The following is a 20,824-nucleotide window of genomic DNA, read 5'->3' as shown; positions in this document are numbered from 1 at the left end:
AATACCAGACACGCACACATACAAAAATTCAGTCAATCTGGTTGTAAATCGCAGGAGGCTCTAAGGTCGTAAAAAAAAATAAATAAAAAAGGTCGTAGCCGTATCACAATTCACACACATAAGATTGTGCGTTCACGAGTTCAAAATTGCTTCGTTCTGCGCATCTACGTCACACTTGACTTCTTCAGCGAAAGAAAGAAAGAGAGGAAAAAACAAGAGCTAAAGGAACATGACGTAAAAATTGCCTTAAAATAATGTTTACATGCGCAGTGCGCCACCTTCTATAATTCCATCATGTAACCGTATCGTAGCCAACCAATTGGTTTTTGGTTTACCGTCGTAACGATAAACAGCTGACTACGTTAAGCTGGAGACATTGGTGCTTTATCGGTAACCGTATTGTGACGGACTTTTCCTTTGACTTTGCCGGGGTTCGCCTCAGTCCGTCCAGGGTTCCTGAAAGTAGAAATTCCTACCGGTCCTTCTAAAAGAATAACCCTGTTTATTTCGTATAAAAACGTTATGAAAATATTTATTTAATAAAAATTCTATTTCTACTCCTAGCTGATTCCCTTGCTTTGTAAGAGGTGACTTAGGTAATAAAGCCCCCGACCAACCTCTGCGGTCGAATGGAGTAATAAAGCCTTCAGACGAATATACTTTTAGTACAAATGAAGTCAAAAACTTATCTTGTTTGGTTGATTTTCCGACAGGGTGGACAAATGATGTATATTGGAACGATTTTCCGTCATCCCTTGTCAAATTTGGTTTTGAGACAAACCGGTTTCGGCGTTGTGCCATCATCAGTGTCGATTTTCGTTCTGATCTGTTGTTGTCATTTGTCCTGTATTTATAGTTCGTAGGTATATGAGCAGGTATTGTCAAATTGATGCTTGTGTACATTTAGTTATGTGTATGTGCTGTGTGTTCGTTCAGAACCGAGGGTGGTTTACTAATCGATTTGTGTGGCTGACTGGGTTAGGTAGAAATCTGTGATTTTAGTCGTTTGACCTTCTTTGTCGGTTTTTTGTTTTGGTGTGTTAATTTTTTTGTGTTTATTTGTTGTTGTGCGTTTGTCTGTTGTACCTGTGTGATTAAGTTGTTTCCTTAAACAAGTTTTAAAGGCTCGAATATTGTGTCAGAAATGGTGTTTATCTGTTCGTTTATTATTCTACCGTCGAATGTTTTCTGTTTGTAGATTTCCATGTTTTCGAGTACGTTGAGACGTCGGCCCTTTTCTTGTATGTGAAGAACCCTAACTGTTTTATTGATGTTTGCTGGGGAACATTCATTCTCGACCATGTGATTCGCGAAGTTAGACTCGGGTATAATGTTTGGATTCCGTATTTTTTTGTTGTAATCTCTAATATGTTCTCTGAACCTCATTCTTATTTGCCGTCCTGTTTGTCCTATGTAACTATGCTGGCATCCGCAGGTAAGCTTGTATACGCCGTGGCTGCTAAACGGATCCTCTGAGTTAATGTTAGTTCTTAGTTTTCGCCCTAGATTGTTCGATGTTTTGAATGCTGTGTTAATGTTGTATTTTTTAAAGAAATTTGCCAATTTATATGTTGCTTTTCCAGTATATGTCATAGTAGTCCAGCTATTATTTTCTTTTTCATTATTTCTTTTTGGTTCTCCATTTGTCCTTCTGAGCTTATCTACTAGTGCTTTTTTATATCCGTTGTTTGCAGCGATATTATATATGACCTCAAGTTCTCTCTTATATGCCTCTTGTGTAAGAGGTGTTCTTTCAAGTCTATGTACCAAGTGCCTTAATGCTGCATTTTTATGATGTTGAGGGTGATTTGAGGTATTGTGTATTATTGTGTCTGTGGCCGTTGACTTTCTATATATGTTATAGTTAAATCTTTTGGCTTCTTTATCAATATTTATCGTGAGGTCTAGATAGTTGATTCCTCCGTCTTTTTCGGTTTCCATTGTAAATTTTATATTGCCGTGCTGTTTGTTGAGGTACTCCAGTACGAGCTCTTCGTTATTAGTAGTTAAAACGCATATTATGTCATCCACGTATCTAGCATAAAATGACACGCCTAATTTGGACTTCAGCTCCAGTATGTACTTTTCTTCCAGATTTTGCATGAACACTTCCATAAGAATTGCTGATGTGGGGCTTCCCATTCCAAGACCTTTGGACATAGTTAGCTCAACAATAGTTCATAACACAAAAAACAAAGTGAAAAGTATGCAAATCACAAATACGCTAAGAACCACTTTACGTCAAAACTATTTTAAATTCAACAATAAAATATACAGACAAACAAACGGTCTTGGAATGGGAAGCCCCACATCAGCAATTCTTATGGAAGTGTTCATGCAAAATCTGGAAGAAAAGTACATACTGGAGCTGAAGTCCAAATTAGGCGTGTCATTTTATGCTAGATACGTGGATGACATAATATGCGTTTTAACTACTAATAACGAAGAGCTCGTACTGGAGTACCTCAACAAACAGCACGGCAATATAAAATTTACAATGGAAACCGAAAAAGACGGAGGAATCAACTATCTAGACCTCACGATAAATATTGATAAAGAAGCCAAAAGATTTAACTATAACATATATAGAAAGTCAACGGCCACAGACACAATAATACACAATACCTCAAATCAGCCTCAACATCATAAAAATGCAGCATTAAGGCACTTGGTACATAGACTTGAAAGAACACCTCTTACACAAGAGGCATATAAGAGAGAACTTGAGGTCATATATAATATCGCTGCAAACAACGGATATAAAAAAGCACTAGTAGATAAGCTCAGAAGGACAAATGGAGAACCAAAAAGAAATAATGAAAAAGAAAATAATAGCTGGACTACTATGACATATACTGGAAAAGCAACATATAAATTGGCAAATTTCTTTAAAAAATACAACATTAACACAGCATTCAAAACATCGAACAATCTAGGGCGAAAACTAAGAACTAACATTAACTCAGAGGATCCGTTTAGCAGCCACGGCGTATACAAGCTTACCTGCGGATGCCAGCATAGTTACATAGGACAAACAGGACGGCAAATAAGAACGAGGTTCAGAGAACATATTAGAGATTACAACAAAAAATACGGAATCCAAACATTATACCCGAGTCTAACTTCGCGAATCACATGGTCGAGAATGAATGTTCCCCAGCAAACATCAATAAAACAGTTAGGGTTCTTCACATACAAGAAAAGGGCCGACGTCTCAACGTACTCGAAAACATGGAAATCTACAAACAGAAAACATTCAACGGTAGAATAATAAACGAACAGATAAACACCATTTCTGACACAATATTCGAGCCTTTAAAACTTGTTTACAGGAAACAACTTAATCACACAGGTACAACAGACAAACGCACAACAACAAATAAACACAAAAAAATTAACACACCAAAACAAAAAACCGACAAAGAAGGTCAAACGACTAAAATCACAGATTTCTACCTAACCCAGTCAGCCACACAAATCGATTAGTAAACCACCCTCGGTTCTGAACGAACACACAGCACATACACATAACTAAATATACACAAGCATCAATTTGACAATACCTGCTCATATACCTACGAACTATAAATACAGGACAAATGACAACAACAGATCAGAACGAAAATCGACACTGATGATGGCACAACGCCGAAACCGGTTTGTCTCAAAACCAAATTTGACAAGGGATGACGGAAAATCGTTCCAATATACATCAGAAGTCAAAAACCTTCAGGTGTACTCTTGGTCGGTAGTCATAAAACCTACTGACTCGTATGCCTGTCTCCTAATCTCTGAATTTTAATGCGAACTCGTCGCCCTTATATATTAATTTTTGCACGCAGGCAAACGGTTATTTTATAATAACAACTTCTAACTAATAGTATTAACAATATAAAACAACTGTTATTCCGGCGAGTATTTCCTTCCCATGAATTTCTACGCACCATAATGCTCCTTATCGAATACATTAGTTACGTTCCATTGAGACTTGAGCGAGATACGGATAGAAATTTAACATGCAAATGCAACAACAACGTTGTGATCCTGATATTTATCTGGTTCAATTTCTGATCCGTATAGCAGTTCTGTTCGTTTCGTTTTCTGTAGTAGATTTTTTGACAGCTACCCACTTTTGAGTTGGTAGCACTCATGGCTCAACTATAGGGCCGTTCCATTGGTTTATCGAGCTCTGGCTCTGGCTCAAATCTCATTGGAACGATCTGGATCAACTTTATGAGAACTGGCAGCACTAATATAAAAAATCTGTTTTGTTGAAAATAAGAAGAAACATACACAAAATTTTAAGATACTGATAGAATTATTAACATTTAAATAGTTTCGCACGTAAGCAAACTATTTATTTTCCTTACATCATCTTCAAGTTGTTTACTCTTTCAGTGTTTTTGCTTTTAAATATGGCGAATTCTTTTATGTATACGCAAATGTACACATATTTAGTTCAGTGCTACAATGGCTCAACTATATGGTTGACTCATCTCACCAGCTGATTTTATTTTTTTCATTTCACTGTAGTAGGGATTGTCAGAAGGAGATGGCAAACTTAAAATGAAACCAACGAATTTACAACATTTTCTTACTACATACAAATGCTGCTAAGTTTTATGTTTTCATTCCATTCCATTCGTCTAACAGCAACACTCTGATTTTGGCAATGTGAACAAATGTATGTTGTTGCTGTAGAGATGAACCAACCATATAGTTGAGCCATGAGTGCTACCAACTCAAAAGTGGTTAGCTGTCAAAAAATCTACTACAGAAAACGAAACGAACAGAACTGCTATACGGATCAGAAATTGAACCAGATAAATATCACGATCACAACGTTGTTGTTGCATTTGCCTGTTAAATTTCTATCCGTATCTCGCTCAAGTCTCAATGGAACGTAACTTATATGGTTGGTTCATCTCTACAGCAACAACATACCTTTGTTCACATTGCCAAAATTAGCGTGATGGTGTTAGACGAATGGAATGGAATGAAATCATAAAACTTAGCAGCATTTGTATGTAGTAAGAAAATGATGTAAATTCGTTGGTTTCATTTTAAGTTTGCCATCTCCTTCTGACAATCTCTACTACAGTGAAATGAAAAAAATAAAATCAGCTGGTGAGATGAGCCAACGATATAGTTGAGCCATTGTAGCACTGAACTAAATATGTGTACAATTGTGATTTTTGGCGACCTCTTAATTAATTACTTATTTTGTTTAAAGCTGGTTTCAGGTCAAATTGAGTAAAACACAATATGTTTAAGTTTTACTACCAATATATTTCGGCTACTCTTCCGGTAACCGTCTTCAGGGCGTGACTATTGACAAAATCAAAACAAAATAAAATAAAACATTGACAATTGCACATATTAAAAAATATAAAATTGAACAAAATATATGTACATACATTGCATTTATTTACACGTCTGCTCTGTCTGACGTGGAGCTGTGTACTGTCTTGTTGGAAAGTAAATATTTGTAGCTGTGCGCGCAGTTCGCTATATCTGTCTTATAATTGAGCCTAATGTTTGTATCTTTGTCGACGATATGTAACATTTCTAGAGTGAAACGTTTGCTATAATGTTGTTCTTGCTGGAGAATCTTTGTTTCTTCAAAATTTGGTGTATGTGCTCTCATTTTACAGTGCATCATGAGTGCTGTTTTTTGATTCATTACATTATGGCAATGTTTTAAATCCGACTTGTGTTGGGCAAGTCTACTTTTCAATTTTTGTTTGCTTGTTCCTACATAAACACTATGGCAAGGCTCATTGTTTTTACCTCCTTTGCATGGAATTTCATAAACTACGTTGCTTTTTTCCATTTCGGGTATTTTAGATTTTGTTTTGTTGAAAAAGTTTTTCAAGGTATTAATAGGTTTGTGTGCTATTTTAATATTTTCTTTATTGTAACAATCTGACGTCGCGATTCGTTCAGAGAGTTGAGGTACATAAATAACTGACTTGAAAATTACTGGGTTTTCGGATTTTTGCTTTTGGTTTTGATGTTTTGATTTATTTAATAAGCTTTTAATAGTTTTATCGGGGAAATCGTTATTCCTTAGTAATGCAAAGTTCTTTTTCTAAACACCCAAAGGCGATGATACGAAATACAGCAATGGGCTGTATTCGAAGGATGTTACAAAGTTCAGATGAGATGTACCACAACCAAATAGAAAAAGAAATATTTGCATTACTAAGGAATAACGATTTCCCCGATAAAACTATTAAAAGCTTATTAAATAAATCAAAACATCAAAACCAAAAGCAAAAATCCGAAAACCCAGTAATTTTCAAGTCAGTTATTTATGTACCTCAACTCTCTGAACGAATCGCGACGTCAGATTGTTACAATAAAGAAAATATTAAAATAGCACACAAACCTATTAATACCTTGAAAAACTTTTTCAACAAAACAAAATCTAAAATACCCGAAATGGAAAAAAGCAACGTAGTTTATGAAATTCCATGCAAAGGAGGTAAAAACAATGAGCCTTGCCATAGTGTTTATGTAGGAACAAGCAAACAAAAATTGAAAAGTAGACTTGCCCAACACAAGTCGGATTTAAAACATTGCCATAATGTAATGAATCAAAAAACAGCACTCATGATGCACTGTAAAATGAGAGCACATACACCAAATTTTGAAGAAACAAAGATTCTCCAGCAAGAACAACATTATAGCAAACGTTTCACTCTAGAAATGTTACATATCGTCGACAAAGATACAAACATTTGGCTCAATTATAAGACAGATATAGCGAACTGCGCGCACAGCTACAAATATTTACTTTCCAACAAGACAGTACACAGCTCCACGTCAGACAGAGCAGACGTGTAAATAAATGCAATGTATGTACATATATTTTGTTCAATTTTATATTTTTTAATATGTGCAATTGTCAATGTTTTATTTTATTTTGTTTTGATTTTGTCAATAGTCACGCCCTGAAGACGGTTACCGGAAGAGTAGCCGAAATATATTGGTAGTAAAACTTAAACATATTGTGTTTTACTCAATTTGACCTGAAGCCAGCTTTAAAGAAAATAAGTAATTGATTAAGAGGTCGCCAAAAATCACAATTATATAAAAACGGAAGGCACGCCGTAGGCATATAACAAATTACAATGGGATATGCAAGTATAAAAACCAACTATGACAACACCAAAACAACAATCAACAAACTTCAAGCAACATCCAAAAAATTGGTAAAAATTAAGTGTAATATAAAGTTCCTTCTACAATGTAGAAAGTCTAAGCTAATTCCGAATTTCATAAAAAATTCAGATAAATGTTATAAATTATTTGTATCTGACCGTGACACATACACTGACATAGAAAAACTTCTACAACAACACACACATTACTATCAAACAAAAATTTTAAACTTACTAATCAAACATAAACATAATGCAATGAGAGATCTAAATAGAAAAATAGAAGAAGCAACAGCAAAATTAAAAGAACAATTAAGCGAAGAAGATTTCCATGAGTTTATGGAAAGCGAAGAAAAAATCGGTAAAAAACTATCAACAACGATAAAAAACCGACAAAGTGTGAAATATGAGAAGCTACGAACCAAACGAAATTAATTTTTTACCAACAACAATAAACAAAAAGAGTGGTTTATAAATACAACGAAAGTAGAGATTCCACATGACGTAAAAGCATTGTTAGCAAAAGGACCAAAGTTTGGTCTACCAGTGGACAACAAGAGCTTTCCTCTCTTCAAATATATAGCGGATGGAGAGGAGCTGATACAAACTCTTAACAACAAAGAGCAGCAAGAAGATGCCCGCACGATATTCTCGTGGCTTATAAAAAACCACACGAGAACACATCGGCAAAGTGTAATAGATAGAACAATAACAGACACAGTGGAGCAAACACGAAATTTTCTTAGCAGAAATAAAAACATAAAAATTTTAACATCGGACAAAGGTACAAAAACCGTGGCAATGGAAATTGACGAATATAATGAAAAAATGACAAATATTTTAAATGACAAAAATACGTATAGAACTCTAAATAAAGATCCCACATCACGATTACAAGCCAGGAACAATAATCTAGTCGAAAAGCTGTTTAAAAGGGAACTTATAACAAAGGCCGAAAGAAGCAAACTTACATCTAATACGTCGTTACCGCCCAGAATTTATGGCTTACCCAAAACACATAAGGAAGGATTACCACTTAGACCGATATGTTCGGCAATCGGATCGCCATCGTACGGATTATGTAAATATATTACGGATATACTCAAAAATTTAACAGCGAACTCCATATATAATATACGAAACACACTAGATTTTAAAGAAAGAGTAAACAATGCCTACATAGGTGATGACGAAAAACTTATATCATTTGACGTTATTTCCCTATTCCCGAGTATACCTATACAATTAGCACTTGACGTTATTTTAGAAAAATGGACAATAATACAAGAACACACAATGATACCAAAGCAATTATTTATGGAAATAGTAAAATTCTGTATTCAGGAAAGTAGATATTTTAAATACAACGACACTATATATACACAAATAAAAGGCATGCCAATGGGATCACCTGCTTCGCCAGTGATTGCAGACATAATAATGGAAAAACTTTTGGAAAACACATTGGAAAAATTGGGATGCAAACCAAGATTGCTTACAAAGTATGTCGATGACTTGTTTGCAATAGTAAGTGAAAAGGAGGTACAAAACACTTTAAACGCGCTAAATTCTTTCAACAAAAGTATACAATTCACCATAGAACTAGAACAAGACGGAAAATTACCTTTTCTGGATTCAATGATAAACAAGTATGGAAATGTACTCAAATTAAAGTGGTATAATAAACCGACGGCATCAGGACGAATCGTCAACTTTTTTTCTAAACACCCAAAGGCGATGATACGAAATACAGCAATGGGCTGTATTCGAAGGATGTTACAAAGTTCAGATGAGATGTACCACAACCAAATAGAAAAAGAAATATTTGCATTACTAAGGAATGACGATTTCCCCGATAAAACTATTAAAAGCTTATTAAATAAATCAAAACCAAAAGCAAAAATCCGAAAACCCAGTAATTTTCAAGTCAGTTATTTATGTACCTCAACTCTCTGAACGAATCGCGACGTCAGATTGTTACAATAAAGAAAATATTAAAATAGCACACAAACCTATTAATACCTTGAAAAACTTTTTCAACAAAACAAAATCTAAAATACCCGAAATGGAAAAAAGCAACGTAGTTTATGAAATTCCATGCAAAGGAGGTAAAAACAATGAGCCTTGCCATAGTGTTTATGTAGGAACAAGCAAACAAAAATTGAAAAGTAGACTTGCCCAACACAAGTCGGATTTAAAACATTGCCATAATGTAATGAATCAAAAAACAGCACTCATGATGCACTGTAAAATGAGAGCACATACACCAAATTTTGAAGAAACAAAGATTCTCCAGCAAGAACAACATTATAGCAAACGTTTCACTCTAGAAATGTTACATATCGTCGACAAAGATACAAACATTTGGCTCAATTATAAGACAGATATAGCGAACTGCGCGCACAGCTACAAATATTTACTTTCCAACAAGACAGTACACAGCTCCACGTCAGACAGAGCAGACGTGTAAATAAATGCCATGTATGTACATATATTTTGTTCAATTTTATATTTTTTAATATGTGCAATTGTCAATGTTTTATTTTATTTTGTTTTGATTTTGTCAATAGTCACGCCCTGAAGACGGTTACCGGAAGAGTAGCCGAAATATATTGGTAGTAAAACTTAAACATATTGTGTTTTACTCAATTTGACCTGAAGCCAGCTTTAAACAAAATAAGTAAATATGTGTACATTTGTGTATACATAAAATAATTCGCCATATTTAAAAGCAAAAACACTGAAAGAGTAAAGAACTTGAAGATGATGTATGGAAAATAAATAGTTTGCTTACGTGCGAAACTATTTAAATGTTAATAATTCTATCAGTATCTTAAAATTTTGTGTACGTTTCTTTTTATTTTCAACAAAACAGATGTTTTATATTAGTGCTGCCAGTTCTCATAAAGTTGATCCAGATCGTTCCAATGAGATTTGAGCCAGAGCCAGAGCTCGATAAACCAATGGAACGGCCCTAATGCCTTTGTACTTGCTCATCCCATGCTTTCCAGCCTTTGCTTTAACTATTGTGTGTTTGTACATTTGTTTGTGGTCACCTGATTCTAATGTTGTGTTTTGCTTTGCCCAATGCTTCTGCCGTCTGTTGTATGGCGTGCGTTGGTGTGTTGTATGCTAGTGCGTAAATATGTATAGCGAAATTTCAATTAGTAGCGGCGCTTATTTTGACGACTTGCTGCTGATCTCCGTTCACTTAAGTTATTATGTACGTTGTATTTGTAGCTGGGTGTATTGGATTTTGAGTGTGCAAAGGGTTAATTGACCGCTGCATTTTTATGTTTTGTGCGTATCTACCTCCCTTCCAAATATTCAATGCATGTTAGGGTGATCCTATATTTAAAATTTATGTTTGCGAAAATGTAAATATTTTGCTTGCGTGCAAAAGTGCGCAAGTCTAATTTGTCCTTCAATTTAATAATTATCAATTCAATGTACACCCGAATATATGTATTTAGGGTATAATTCATAAATGTATACATATGTATATTTCATATAAAATGTATAAGATAAATTCAAATATTATTATAAATTTCAAGTTATTTCAAAACGTATGTTCGAATTATGTTCTTTAGAAAAATGTATGGATATGTATATGTTGTGAGGATACAAAGTCCTCGGCTTTGGGGTCCTCACAGTATCGGTAACCTTATAACAGCTGATTCGACCAACCTTATGAGAATCAATGCAATCGCTTATTGGTGTCGCTAAGGTCGTAGCCGTATCGTAGTCAACCAATTGGTTTTTGGTTACCGTCGTAACGATAAACAGCTGATTACGTTAGGGATACGACTACAGCGATACGACAAACGGCACCAATGACTACATCTTTAGGGATACGACTACAGCGATACGACAAACGGCACCAATGACTCCGCTTTATTTTTTTATAAGCGCGGCTGAAGGCCGCCAATGTGGAAAGGTGTTCTAAGTAAAAATATTATGGATCTCACCTCTGGTTTCGAAGTGATCCGAGGCGTTTTTCGGTTTTTCTTGACTATCTTTTGAACGACGAAAATTTTTTTTTTCGCCTTCGGATTATTGATACTGAGTCCAAAACTCCTATTCTGACACCTCTCCCCGTATTTTTGGATGCGTATTAGACCTAGTTTACATATAACGAGATTACCTTCATTTTCGTATTTAACTCAGAGCAGTCGAAGGTAATTCTTTACTTTAGATCACAACTACTAAAACTCGCCCAAAAATATCGAAAGAGGTGTCAAAAGACGCGTTTTGGACCAAGATAGCGATTCTGATAGCGGAAATTCAAAATTTTATTACGTTTCGGAGATATTTGCAAACAAAATTGAAATATGGTTGTTGAAATTTTGATGATTTTGTGATACCCACAAGAAAAACTGTGGGTAAAAGTGCTTTGCGCGGATATAGTTTTGGTCTCCAAACCGGTGTTAGACCCACCCAGGGTAATATTTTAGAAACGAGGCCGAAGGCCGCCAACGCAGGAAGATGTTCTGCGCAAAAATACTATGGATCCCACTCCCGGTTCCGGAGCGCTCCGAGCGATTTTTCGTTTTTTTGGAAATAACTTTTGACAGAAATAAAATTTTGAATTTTTGCTTTCGGATTCGTGGTCCTGGGATCAAAACGCGTCTTTTGACACTTCACCCGATATTTTTGGTTGAGTTTGTGAGCTAAAGTCAAGAATTACCTTTTCAGATAATAATCTAGTTGGGATGGAACATATTTAAACGCGTAGGTTTTCTAATGACGATTTATTGTAGATTAGTACAAGTGTAAACGTGGTTTAAGCAGGCGACTGCTGCTTTTTTTAACTTTTATTCTAGGTTGGTATCCAACCACAATTCACACAGATAAGAATGCGCATTGCGAATGTAAACAAAAGATCAGGGGCCATATTCGCTAACTGTGAACTTTAAAGTGTACTAGTGCTATCCAACCACAAATCACACAGATAAGATTGCGCACATTGTAAAGGTCTACAAGTAGGATATGTAGCAGCACGCACATACACAGCCACGCTTACCTGATAAAATGCTTGTTATTGTTCGTTTTTTTTTGTGGATGCTATTTGGCACTGTTGTACTTCTTAGGACAAAACAAAAAAGTGTAGTAGCTGCTATAGAGAACTGCGTAAAATTTTTATTGTTATATTACAAAGAAATATCCTTATTTACTTTCAAATGAGCACTTAATTACATTTCTCTTTAAAATACATATATTTTGGACAATTTTAATTAACAAATTGTGATACTTTATTACCGGGACGATTGCTAAAACACGACCAAAACCGTCAAGGGAGGTATTAATAGACGCGTTTTTGCCTCGCTTCCAATAATTCGAATGCTTTTTCTCTTTGGACTATTGATAACAGGACAAAACGCGTCTTTTCATTTCTTTTTCCACATTTTTGGACGGGTTATTGCAGTCGACCTCGGTTTCAAACTGTTTTTCGCGGAGAACTTTTGAACGGGTAGAAAAACTTAGCACCCATGTTTGTATTCTTAATGCTGGAATAACTACGCGTCCTCAGATACCCCAATTCAAGACTTTTGTATAATTTTCTGTAGGACCCATATAGGCGCACTACGTTTTCATACTAAATTCGTTCAAAAAATTTTACCATCACAGCAACCCATATCTGATATTTCGCTCCGTTTTTTATTTCCCTGTGTCGCTTTCCACGACAGAAACCCCGGTAATTTAGACACTTCGTTCAGTGTCAAACGCATGTTCCACGCAGGTTCCACTGAGTTCCACAATAGTTTGACACTGACCGAAGTGTCAAACTGCAGTGTGTTAGAAAGAGAAAGGAATTGTTTCTTTCTCATTGTTACGGTCTGCTGTTATGGTCTACGGTTACGGTCCACTTGGAAGCGTTTTCGTGCGAACACACCTAGTGACTAGTGATAGGACCAAAAAGTTGCGATGCAAAAGTATCGAAAACAAGAAAGAAAAGATCTGCGATCACTGGCGAAAATTTGCTATGCGTTTCCGGGCTTGAAAACGAGGAAGGTGAAAAATTTGGGAAGCAGAAAGATAGAGCAGATACATATTTCTTTGCTCAACGACAACGCAGACAAAGAAACCTTAAATTATATATAAAGAGAAAAGCTACATTCGCCGAAAAAAAAGAAGCGACACATAAAACCGACAGCAGTGAAAAACCACCAATACTGACTTGTAAAAGTGCTCCTATTAATTGCACACTGCTTGCCGTTTAACTGAGTCCCACATACTTATAGACCAACTACACGGTCAGCACATTGGCAAAATAATTTTTGTGAATATTTTTACGCTTTCTAATTGTGGCGAAGCTTTTAACTAGTGTGGAAGATTAAATGCTGTTTAATGTCATTATCAATGCTGTGTATTTGCCTTATACCACCTTGTACTATGTCATCTCTATGATAACTTGTAATCGATGTTTGTAAAATAAATCGTTGATACTCTGGGGTTTTTTGCCATCGCTTTGTTCAAGTTGATATAAATACGTGCAACGGCAAAAAAGTCACGTTAGGTCACGCGAACAAATCGACACGTAAAAAACACCAGGAAATAAACTTGCTAAGTCTAAAAGCCTGTTCATCCTGTGTGTCGATAGCGTGATACGCTTTATTTCCTGTTTTTACAAGTTTCGCGGTTTTGCAAACGTTTTTTCGTGTTAACGAGTTTTCACGGTTTGCAAACAAAAATTACATTTGCAAGTACTATTCGCCGGCAATAGCGTGCCATTAAATTTGCGATTTGAGGTTATGGTGAAATGCCTGCTACCACTTTACATACAAAGTGGCAGTATTGAATTTCAACAAGTGTCTGCAAAATATGATACCACGATCACCTCCACGCCGGAGTAAATGTAATCAAGCAAATAATTCTGTGCCCACCACTTTTCCATCATCCAGCTTAGCGAAGATCACTGCCAAGTCCGCTAAAGCTACATCGAGTGCTCCTTCATTGAGTGTGTCGTCAAAAAGCGAAACAGCAAAGGCCGACAAAGGTACACGAATAGCTAGAACTCTGTCGTTAGAAGCAATGCCATTTGTTACACAAGAGTCTAGTGTTTCGCCGTCCACTGGCCAGCCAGCTATCAGTCAGGCCACCAGCACCATACAGTTAACTACCTAGTCTAGCGCCAGCTATTATGTCATTTTCGCCGTTGCAAGAAATCAGTACTCCACCAATTACTGCCACAACTATTGGTACTTTACTGACAACTGCTTCATAATCTGGTGTGCCATTCAACATTCCAATGACCAGTGCCGCATCTTCTAGCGCCGTTTGGTGACCTACTGCACAGTACGCCAGCATCATATGCTTTACCATTGAATACTACATCAGCCAACGTTCAGCAGTACACAACCATGCCAATGAATGTTCCACCAGCCACTAACCTACAAGTGAATACATACAACCGAACCCACCAGGTAAGCGAGTTTATATCAAACCCTTTACATGCCAATTTAATTTCTAGCAGCGCCGCCTCAGTCGGGCTCACCTCTGCTAACGTCGACCTCGCCAGCTTAGAACATGGCATTTCCAATGCTACAGCCACAACTTCAACCAACTATTCAGTTTCGTCACAGTTGAACGTACTTTACCAAATGCAACAACAAATAAGCAAATTGGAGATGCAACTGCAAAATGCACACGCCAGAATATGCGAAAACGAACGCCAACGTTTCGCATTGGTAACGACACCGTCAAGGCCGCCATTATCATCGATCACCCTACCCACGTATATTTATTGCCATGCAAATGATATCAAGCCAGCCGTACCGCAGCCTCAAGTTAACGCAGTCGGCGATACCGAACGCGCCTGTGTAAATAATTTTGTCTGCTCAGTCAATGAATATTCTGCCTTAGGTATGTCACATAGTAGTCAGGCTGCAACCATTGATAGACAACCACACATAAATACTTCTGCCAGCCTTCGTAACGTGCAGGCCGCAGCCTACGTGCAGCACAGTTATAATGCCCCTACAACCAATATTCAGTTGATTCCCCAAACTAATTTCGAAAGTAATTTATTTACTATGCCACAACACCGCGCATCAACGCGTACATCAACAGCGACGTCGGGAATTAACCCTTCCCCTACAAACCCTTCCCCTACCACAATTCTCGGGGCTGCCAGAAAACTGGCATGTATTCTACGCATCTTATGTTGAGTCTACTTCTGTATATAATTATACTAACTTTGAAAATAATCAGAGATTAAATAAATGCTTGAAAGGTGAGGCGAAAGACACGGTTAAATCTTTGTTAATTCACCCTAGTAATGTAGGCGCGGTAATTGAACAACTACGGTTTAGATACGGCCGTCCAGAACAGTTAGTACGTAGCCAAATCAAAGAAGTGCGTGACATGTCAAGAATTTCTAAGACTGCCATCCACAAGTTAATACCCTTTGCAACAGCCACTAGGAATCTTATACTGTTTTCACACAGACGGCTTATTGGATAATAAAGACAGTTTTCTACATTAAGACGCTTATTGAGCTCAATCTTCCCTACAAAATTCGAATCCATAATTATTTCATTAGTAGCTAATCGAATGCCTAATGAAGTCAAAAGCACAATGCAACTCTGTTGGCAGCCTTCCGCTTCTTAGTTTTTGGTGTGTTCAGTGCTTAAAAATGTCATTTGTCAAAGTAAATGTCATTGTCTGCATGGCGGAACGATACAAGGTGGCCCCATCGAACAGCTGATTATAACCTTTTTTATTTGATTTGATACATCAACTACCGGCGCAGTACGATTTTGACATTTGTCCATCGAATTTACAAGTAAATGGAATTTTTTTTTGTTTGTAGGTATGTCACGATGCTGCCACCTTGTATCGTTCCGCCATGATTCTCTGTCATATAACATTGTCATTTTATTCGTTTGACATTTCATCCTTCATACTAATCGAGCAGTTACTTCTGTGTGAAAGCAAAAAATTTACGATTTCATTAGAAGATGAAATGAGATCATTAAGTTTCTGTGTGAAAACAGTATTACCGTGTTTTTACAATCAATCGGTGAAGAAAAACATTTAGCAAATCCGACATTACTAGAAGAATTGACTAATAAATTACCCCTTAGCAAACATTTGGATTGGGCTAGGTATTCAGCGGCGATTCAATCATATCCTACAATCGTTAATTTCAGCGAAAGGCTTTCTGAAATCGCAAAGTTTGTCCAAATGATCCAGGACCATGATAGTCGTGAACCGAAACGTCGTCCGGTTCTGCATGCAACTAAAGATCAGGTGTCATTTAAATGTTTAATATGTCAGGGTCAACACCGTCATGTCGAGTGTCGTCGCTTCCTGGATGCCGAAGTGTCGGAAAGGTGGAAGACAGTCAAACGTCTACGTTTATGTTTTAGTTGCCTATCACCAGGGCACCGCACTGGTGCATGCCGCCGTCGTAAAATATGCACCACTGGTGGATGCCAATAATATCATAATATAATGTTACATGACGGTCCTACAAGTCGCCAGGTGGACACTATTGATTCGTCTAAGCCGTCAAGCACCAATAACGCTGTCCTTAGTTACTCTGCGCATGCTTCAAGTAATTTGTTGTTTCGAGTAGTGCCCGCCACCCTGTATGGACCAAATAAGAGCGTGAATGTTTATGCACTCCTGGATGAAGGATCGTCAATTACAATGATGGACTTGTCACTAGTGCAAGAACTCGGACTTAAATGTCAGGAGCGTCAAGTGAAAATTACATGGTTCGGAGGTAGAGCAGCAAATGAGGAAGTGGCTGTCACCAACGTTTCCATTAGCGGATTAGGAATGAGAAAGCGTCATACTCTTAGGAATGTCCATGGTATCGACAATTTGAGACTACCAATGCAAACCCTCAGTCAGAGGGACATCTGCGATGCCGTCAGATATCAGGGAAAGATGCCAGTTCAGCCATACGAAAATGTAACCCCCAGAGTTTTAATAGGGTTAGACCACTGCCACTTGGGTCTACCTACCAAACCTGTAATAATTGATAGGAGGGAGGGTCGCTATGGGCCTTTCGCGACCATGACGGAACTAGGTGTCTGCATTTTCGGACCATAGAAGAACGTTCCACAAATAAAGCCATCTTGCCTACATATAAATAATTCGGATCGTCAGATGAACGCAATGATAGAAGAATATTTCAATATAGAATCATTTGGGGTGAAGGCCGCGCCTCAATCGTAAGTGCTGCCGACATACGAGCCAAAGACCTTCTCCGATCAACTACGATCAAAGTCAATGGGCGTTTCCAAACCGGATTGCTCTGGATGAACGACAACGTGGAGCTACCGGAAAGCTACTCCATGACGTTCAGGCGCTTGGTGGGCATCGAGAGGAAGATCGCGCGTGATGGAGAGTTCGGGAAGACATATAACGAAATCATTTCCAATTATGTGAAAAAGGGGTATGCGCGCAAACTGCAACCCTGCGAGCTAGTCGAAACCAGCCCAAGGACATGGTATCTTCCACATTTAGCCGTGGTAAATCCTGATAAGCCGGGCAAACTTAGATTTGTATTCGACGCAGCAGCTACTTCTCATGGAGTATCGTTAAATTCAAAATTGATGAAAGGGCCCCAAGAGTATCGACCACTAGTCTCCGTTTTATTTCACTTTAGAGAAGGTGCCGTGGCTGTGTGTGCTGATATTCAAGAGATGTTCCACCAAGTGGTCATCCGTCCGGACGATAGATGCGCGCAAACCAGCAGCCGCCAGACGTGTTTGAGATGACAGCGATGACATTTGGTGCAGCCTGCTCACCTTGCTCGGCCAATTACGTCAAGGTGATGAACACAAAAGACCATACCAGCCATGACCCACGGGCCGTCCGAGCCATAACGGACTACCACTATGTAGATGACTACGTCGATAGTTTCTCCACCGCGTCGAGAGCCATAGAGATTTCCAAGCAGGTTTGTGACATTCATTCAGAGGCGGGTTTTCAGTTACGAATGTTTAGGTCGAACTCTTTAGAAGTTGCAACGGCATTAAGTGGTGGAAGTTCAGCGTTGGCTATTACCTCAAAGGAAGCTATGGAGTCGGGCAAGATGTTAGGAATGCTATGGCAGCCATCCAGTGAACACTTTACGTATCGTCTGGAATTCCATGGGGTCGATCAATCAGTCATGAATGGAACAGTGGTGCCTACAAAGAGAATAGCCAACTGTAACGTTTGTAAATTGAAAAGGGCCAGACCAATTGTGCCAATAATGGGTTTGCTGCCGGAGGATCGAGTGACGCCATACGTGCGGCCGTTCACCTACACGGGATTAGATTATTTTGGGCCGGTGAGTGTGACGGTCGGTCGAAGAACAGAGAAGCGATTGGTAGCTTTATTTACATGCTTGACTGTACGTGCTATCCATCTGGAAATTGCTTATGATCTTTCAACTGACGCGTGCATATTGGCCATTAGGAACTTTATGAACCGGAGAGGAGTGCCCAGCAGAATAAGATCGGATAATGGCAAACATTTCATAGCAATTGCTGGTGAGGCTGAACGTTTCTCAGATGTGTTTGACTGTTGCGCGTTGCAGGGTGAGTTGACATCGAAAGGCGTTGAGTGGGTCCTTAATTGCCGGAAAATCCCTCTGAGGGCGGCGTATGGGAACGCATGGTACAAGGCGTGAAGAAGGTGTTACGACACACAATGAAAGAGGTGAAGCCTAAAGAGCACACATTCTATAGTCTGTTGGTGGAAGCTGAAAACGTGGTTAATTCGCGTCCGCTTACCCATTTGCCAGTAGAGCCTGAACAAGAAGAGCCTTTAACACCGAATCATTTTTTACTGGGGAGCGCAAACACAGCACAAACACGGAGTGCTGTCGAACCGGATCAAAAGCTTTGCTCACTTCGTAAACAATGGCGAGTTGCTAGACAATTACGGGATAGGTTCTGGAAAAGGTGGGTGGAAGAATATTTGCCGAAGCTGGTTCGGCGTGTTAAGTGGTGTGCGCCAACAGAGCCATTGCGAGAGGGCGATCTCGTGTTCATCTGCGATGTAAAGGCACCACGGAAAGAGTGGCGTCGAGGTCGCGTGGAAAGAGTTTACTCTGGGAAGGACGGCCAAGTCCGACGAGCTGATGTGTCAACTTCTTCAGGAACAGTTCAACGTGCTGCCTCCAAACTGGCTAAGCTTGATGTAGATAGTGGTGAATCGGCTTCGATCCACGGGGGTGGGGGTGTGGAAGATTAAATGCTGTTTAATAGGCTTGGGTCGTTTTCGAACTAAAGAACTAACGAACTAGTTCTTTTAATTGAACTAGTTCGGTAGTTCGTTCAGTAAAGCGAACTAAACTTTTATGTGGCAACTTTGCAGGCAAAAATGTATTTAAGTTGTTTTAGAACGTATGGCAACTCACTTCGTTGTCATATGTATACCGAAACAGCTGATAGCATTTCCCGGCAATTCGGCAAAATCATATACATAATTAGTAATTTATACATGCAATAGTAAGTAGCCAAGTGATGCTTTTTATATATGAATGTGTGTATTAAATAAAGATTATTATTTTCAGATGTCGAAGCGAAGTTCGATATGGGGCCACTTTAAACAAAGCGATGGTGTAAAAAAAGTTAAATGCAAGTATTGCGGAGCTGCAATAAGTATTTCTGGTGGGTCCCTTGGAAATTTAAGGCGGCATATGAAAAGTAAACATCCCTTCACTGCGTTGGAAAACGACGATGAAGAAGACATTGCGATGGTGGATCTAATGTCTGAACCTGATAAAGGTGGTCAGCAAGTAAGAGCGGAAAAGTCTCCTTTTAAGCAGCCAAAAATTACTGCATATGCCAAAAAGCCGCCAAATAAAAAAAAATCGGACGAAATTGATAGACAGCTGCTAATGATGATAGCTAAAGGACACCATGCACTACGAATTGTAGAGGAGCCAGATTTCCGTAAACTAATTGAAATGGTTTCCCAATGCCCTGGTTATAAATTACCGACAAGACGGAAGCTTTCAAAAAAGTGAATACCTCAAAACATGTGAGGAGCTACGTATTAATGTGAAGGAATCTATCTAAGCTGTGTGCCTTACAACAGATGCTTGGACCTCGCGCAACAATGCTCATTATGTCGCTGTAAAAGCTCATTATGTCAATAGTGACAATGCAATGAGTTCTAGTTTGTTGCGCTGCAAAGATTTCAACGATAGGCACACCAGTGAGAATCTGTGTAATTTTTTAAAAGATGTTGTATGTGAGTGGGGTATAGCTAATAAAATCTCTACAGTAGTAAGCGACAACGCACCAAATATTGTGGGTGCCATAACCCAGGGAGGGTGGCGGTCGGTTGGATGCTTTGCCCACTGTTTAAACTTGGTCGTGCAAAAAGCGACCCCAGAAATATCTGATGTAATAGATAAAGTAAAATCGATAGTGGAGTTTTTCAGACGAAGCGCACCTGCACTTCGAAAACTTGAACAAATGGAAGAACAACTGAATTTGCCAAATTTAAAATTAAAGCAAGATGTTGTTACCAGGTGGAATTCGACATACGAGATGTTGGAGCGTTTCATTAAATTAAAAGATGCTATAACTGATGTAGTAGCTATTATGCGCTCAAAATTGATTGTTGATCAATCAATCTGGGAGGTTATAGAAGGGGTTTTACCACTTTTAAAACCATTTTATGAAATAACTATAGAAATTAGT

At 38.2% G+C, this 20,824-nt stretch overlaps 1 protein-coding gene across 1 annotated transcript; it reads left to right on the top strand.

Moving 5' to 3' along the window:
* Window positions 1-15,691: 15,691 nt before the first annotated feature.
* LOC137248858 (uncharacterized) lies at window positions 15,692-20,824 on the top strand. The gene is made up of 2 exons (XM_067779776.1): window positions 15,692-19,621; window positions 19,687-20,824. The coding sequence occupies exon 1, from the start codon at window positions 17,860-17,862 to the stop codon at window positions 18,796-18,798; it is 939 nt and encodes a 312-aa protein (XP_067635877.1). The 5' UTR covers window positions 15,692-17,859; the 3' UTR covers window positions 18,799-19,621; window positions 19,687-20,824.

Source organism: Eurosta solidaginis, chromosome 4, assembly GCF_040869045.1.
Source record: "Eurosta solidaginis isolate ZX-2024a chromosome 4, ASM4086904v1, whole genome shotgun sequence".
NCBI classification, from domain to species: Eukaryota; Metazoa; Arthropoda; class Insecta; order Diptera; family Tephritidae; genus Eurosta; species Eurosta solidaginis.
This window is presented reverse-complemented; position numbering and strand designations above follow the sequence as displayed.

Bases quoted from the DNA above. Each gene is read 5' to 3' on its own strand.
- LOC137248858 (XM_067779776.1), top strand. From the start codon at position 17,860: ATGCGCGCAAACCAGCAGCCGCCAGACGTGTTTGAGATGACAGCGATG.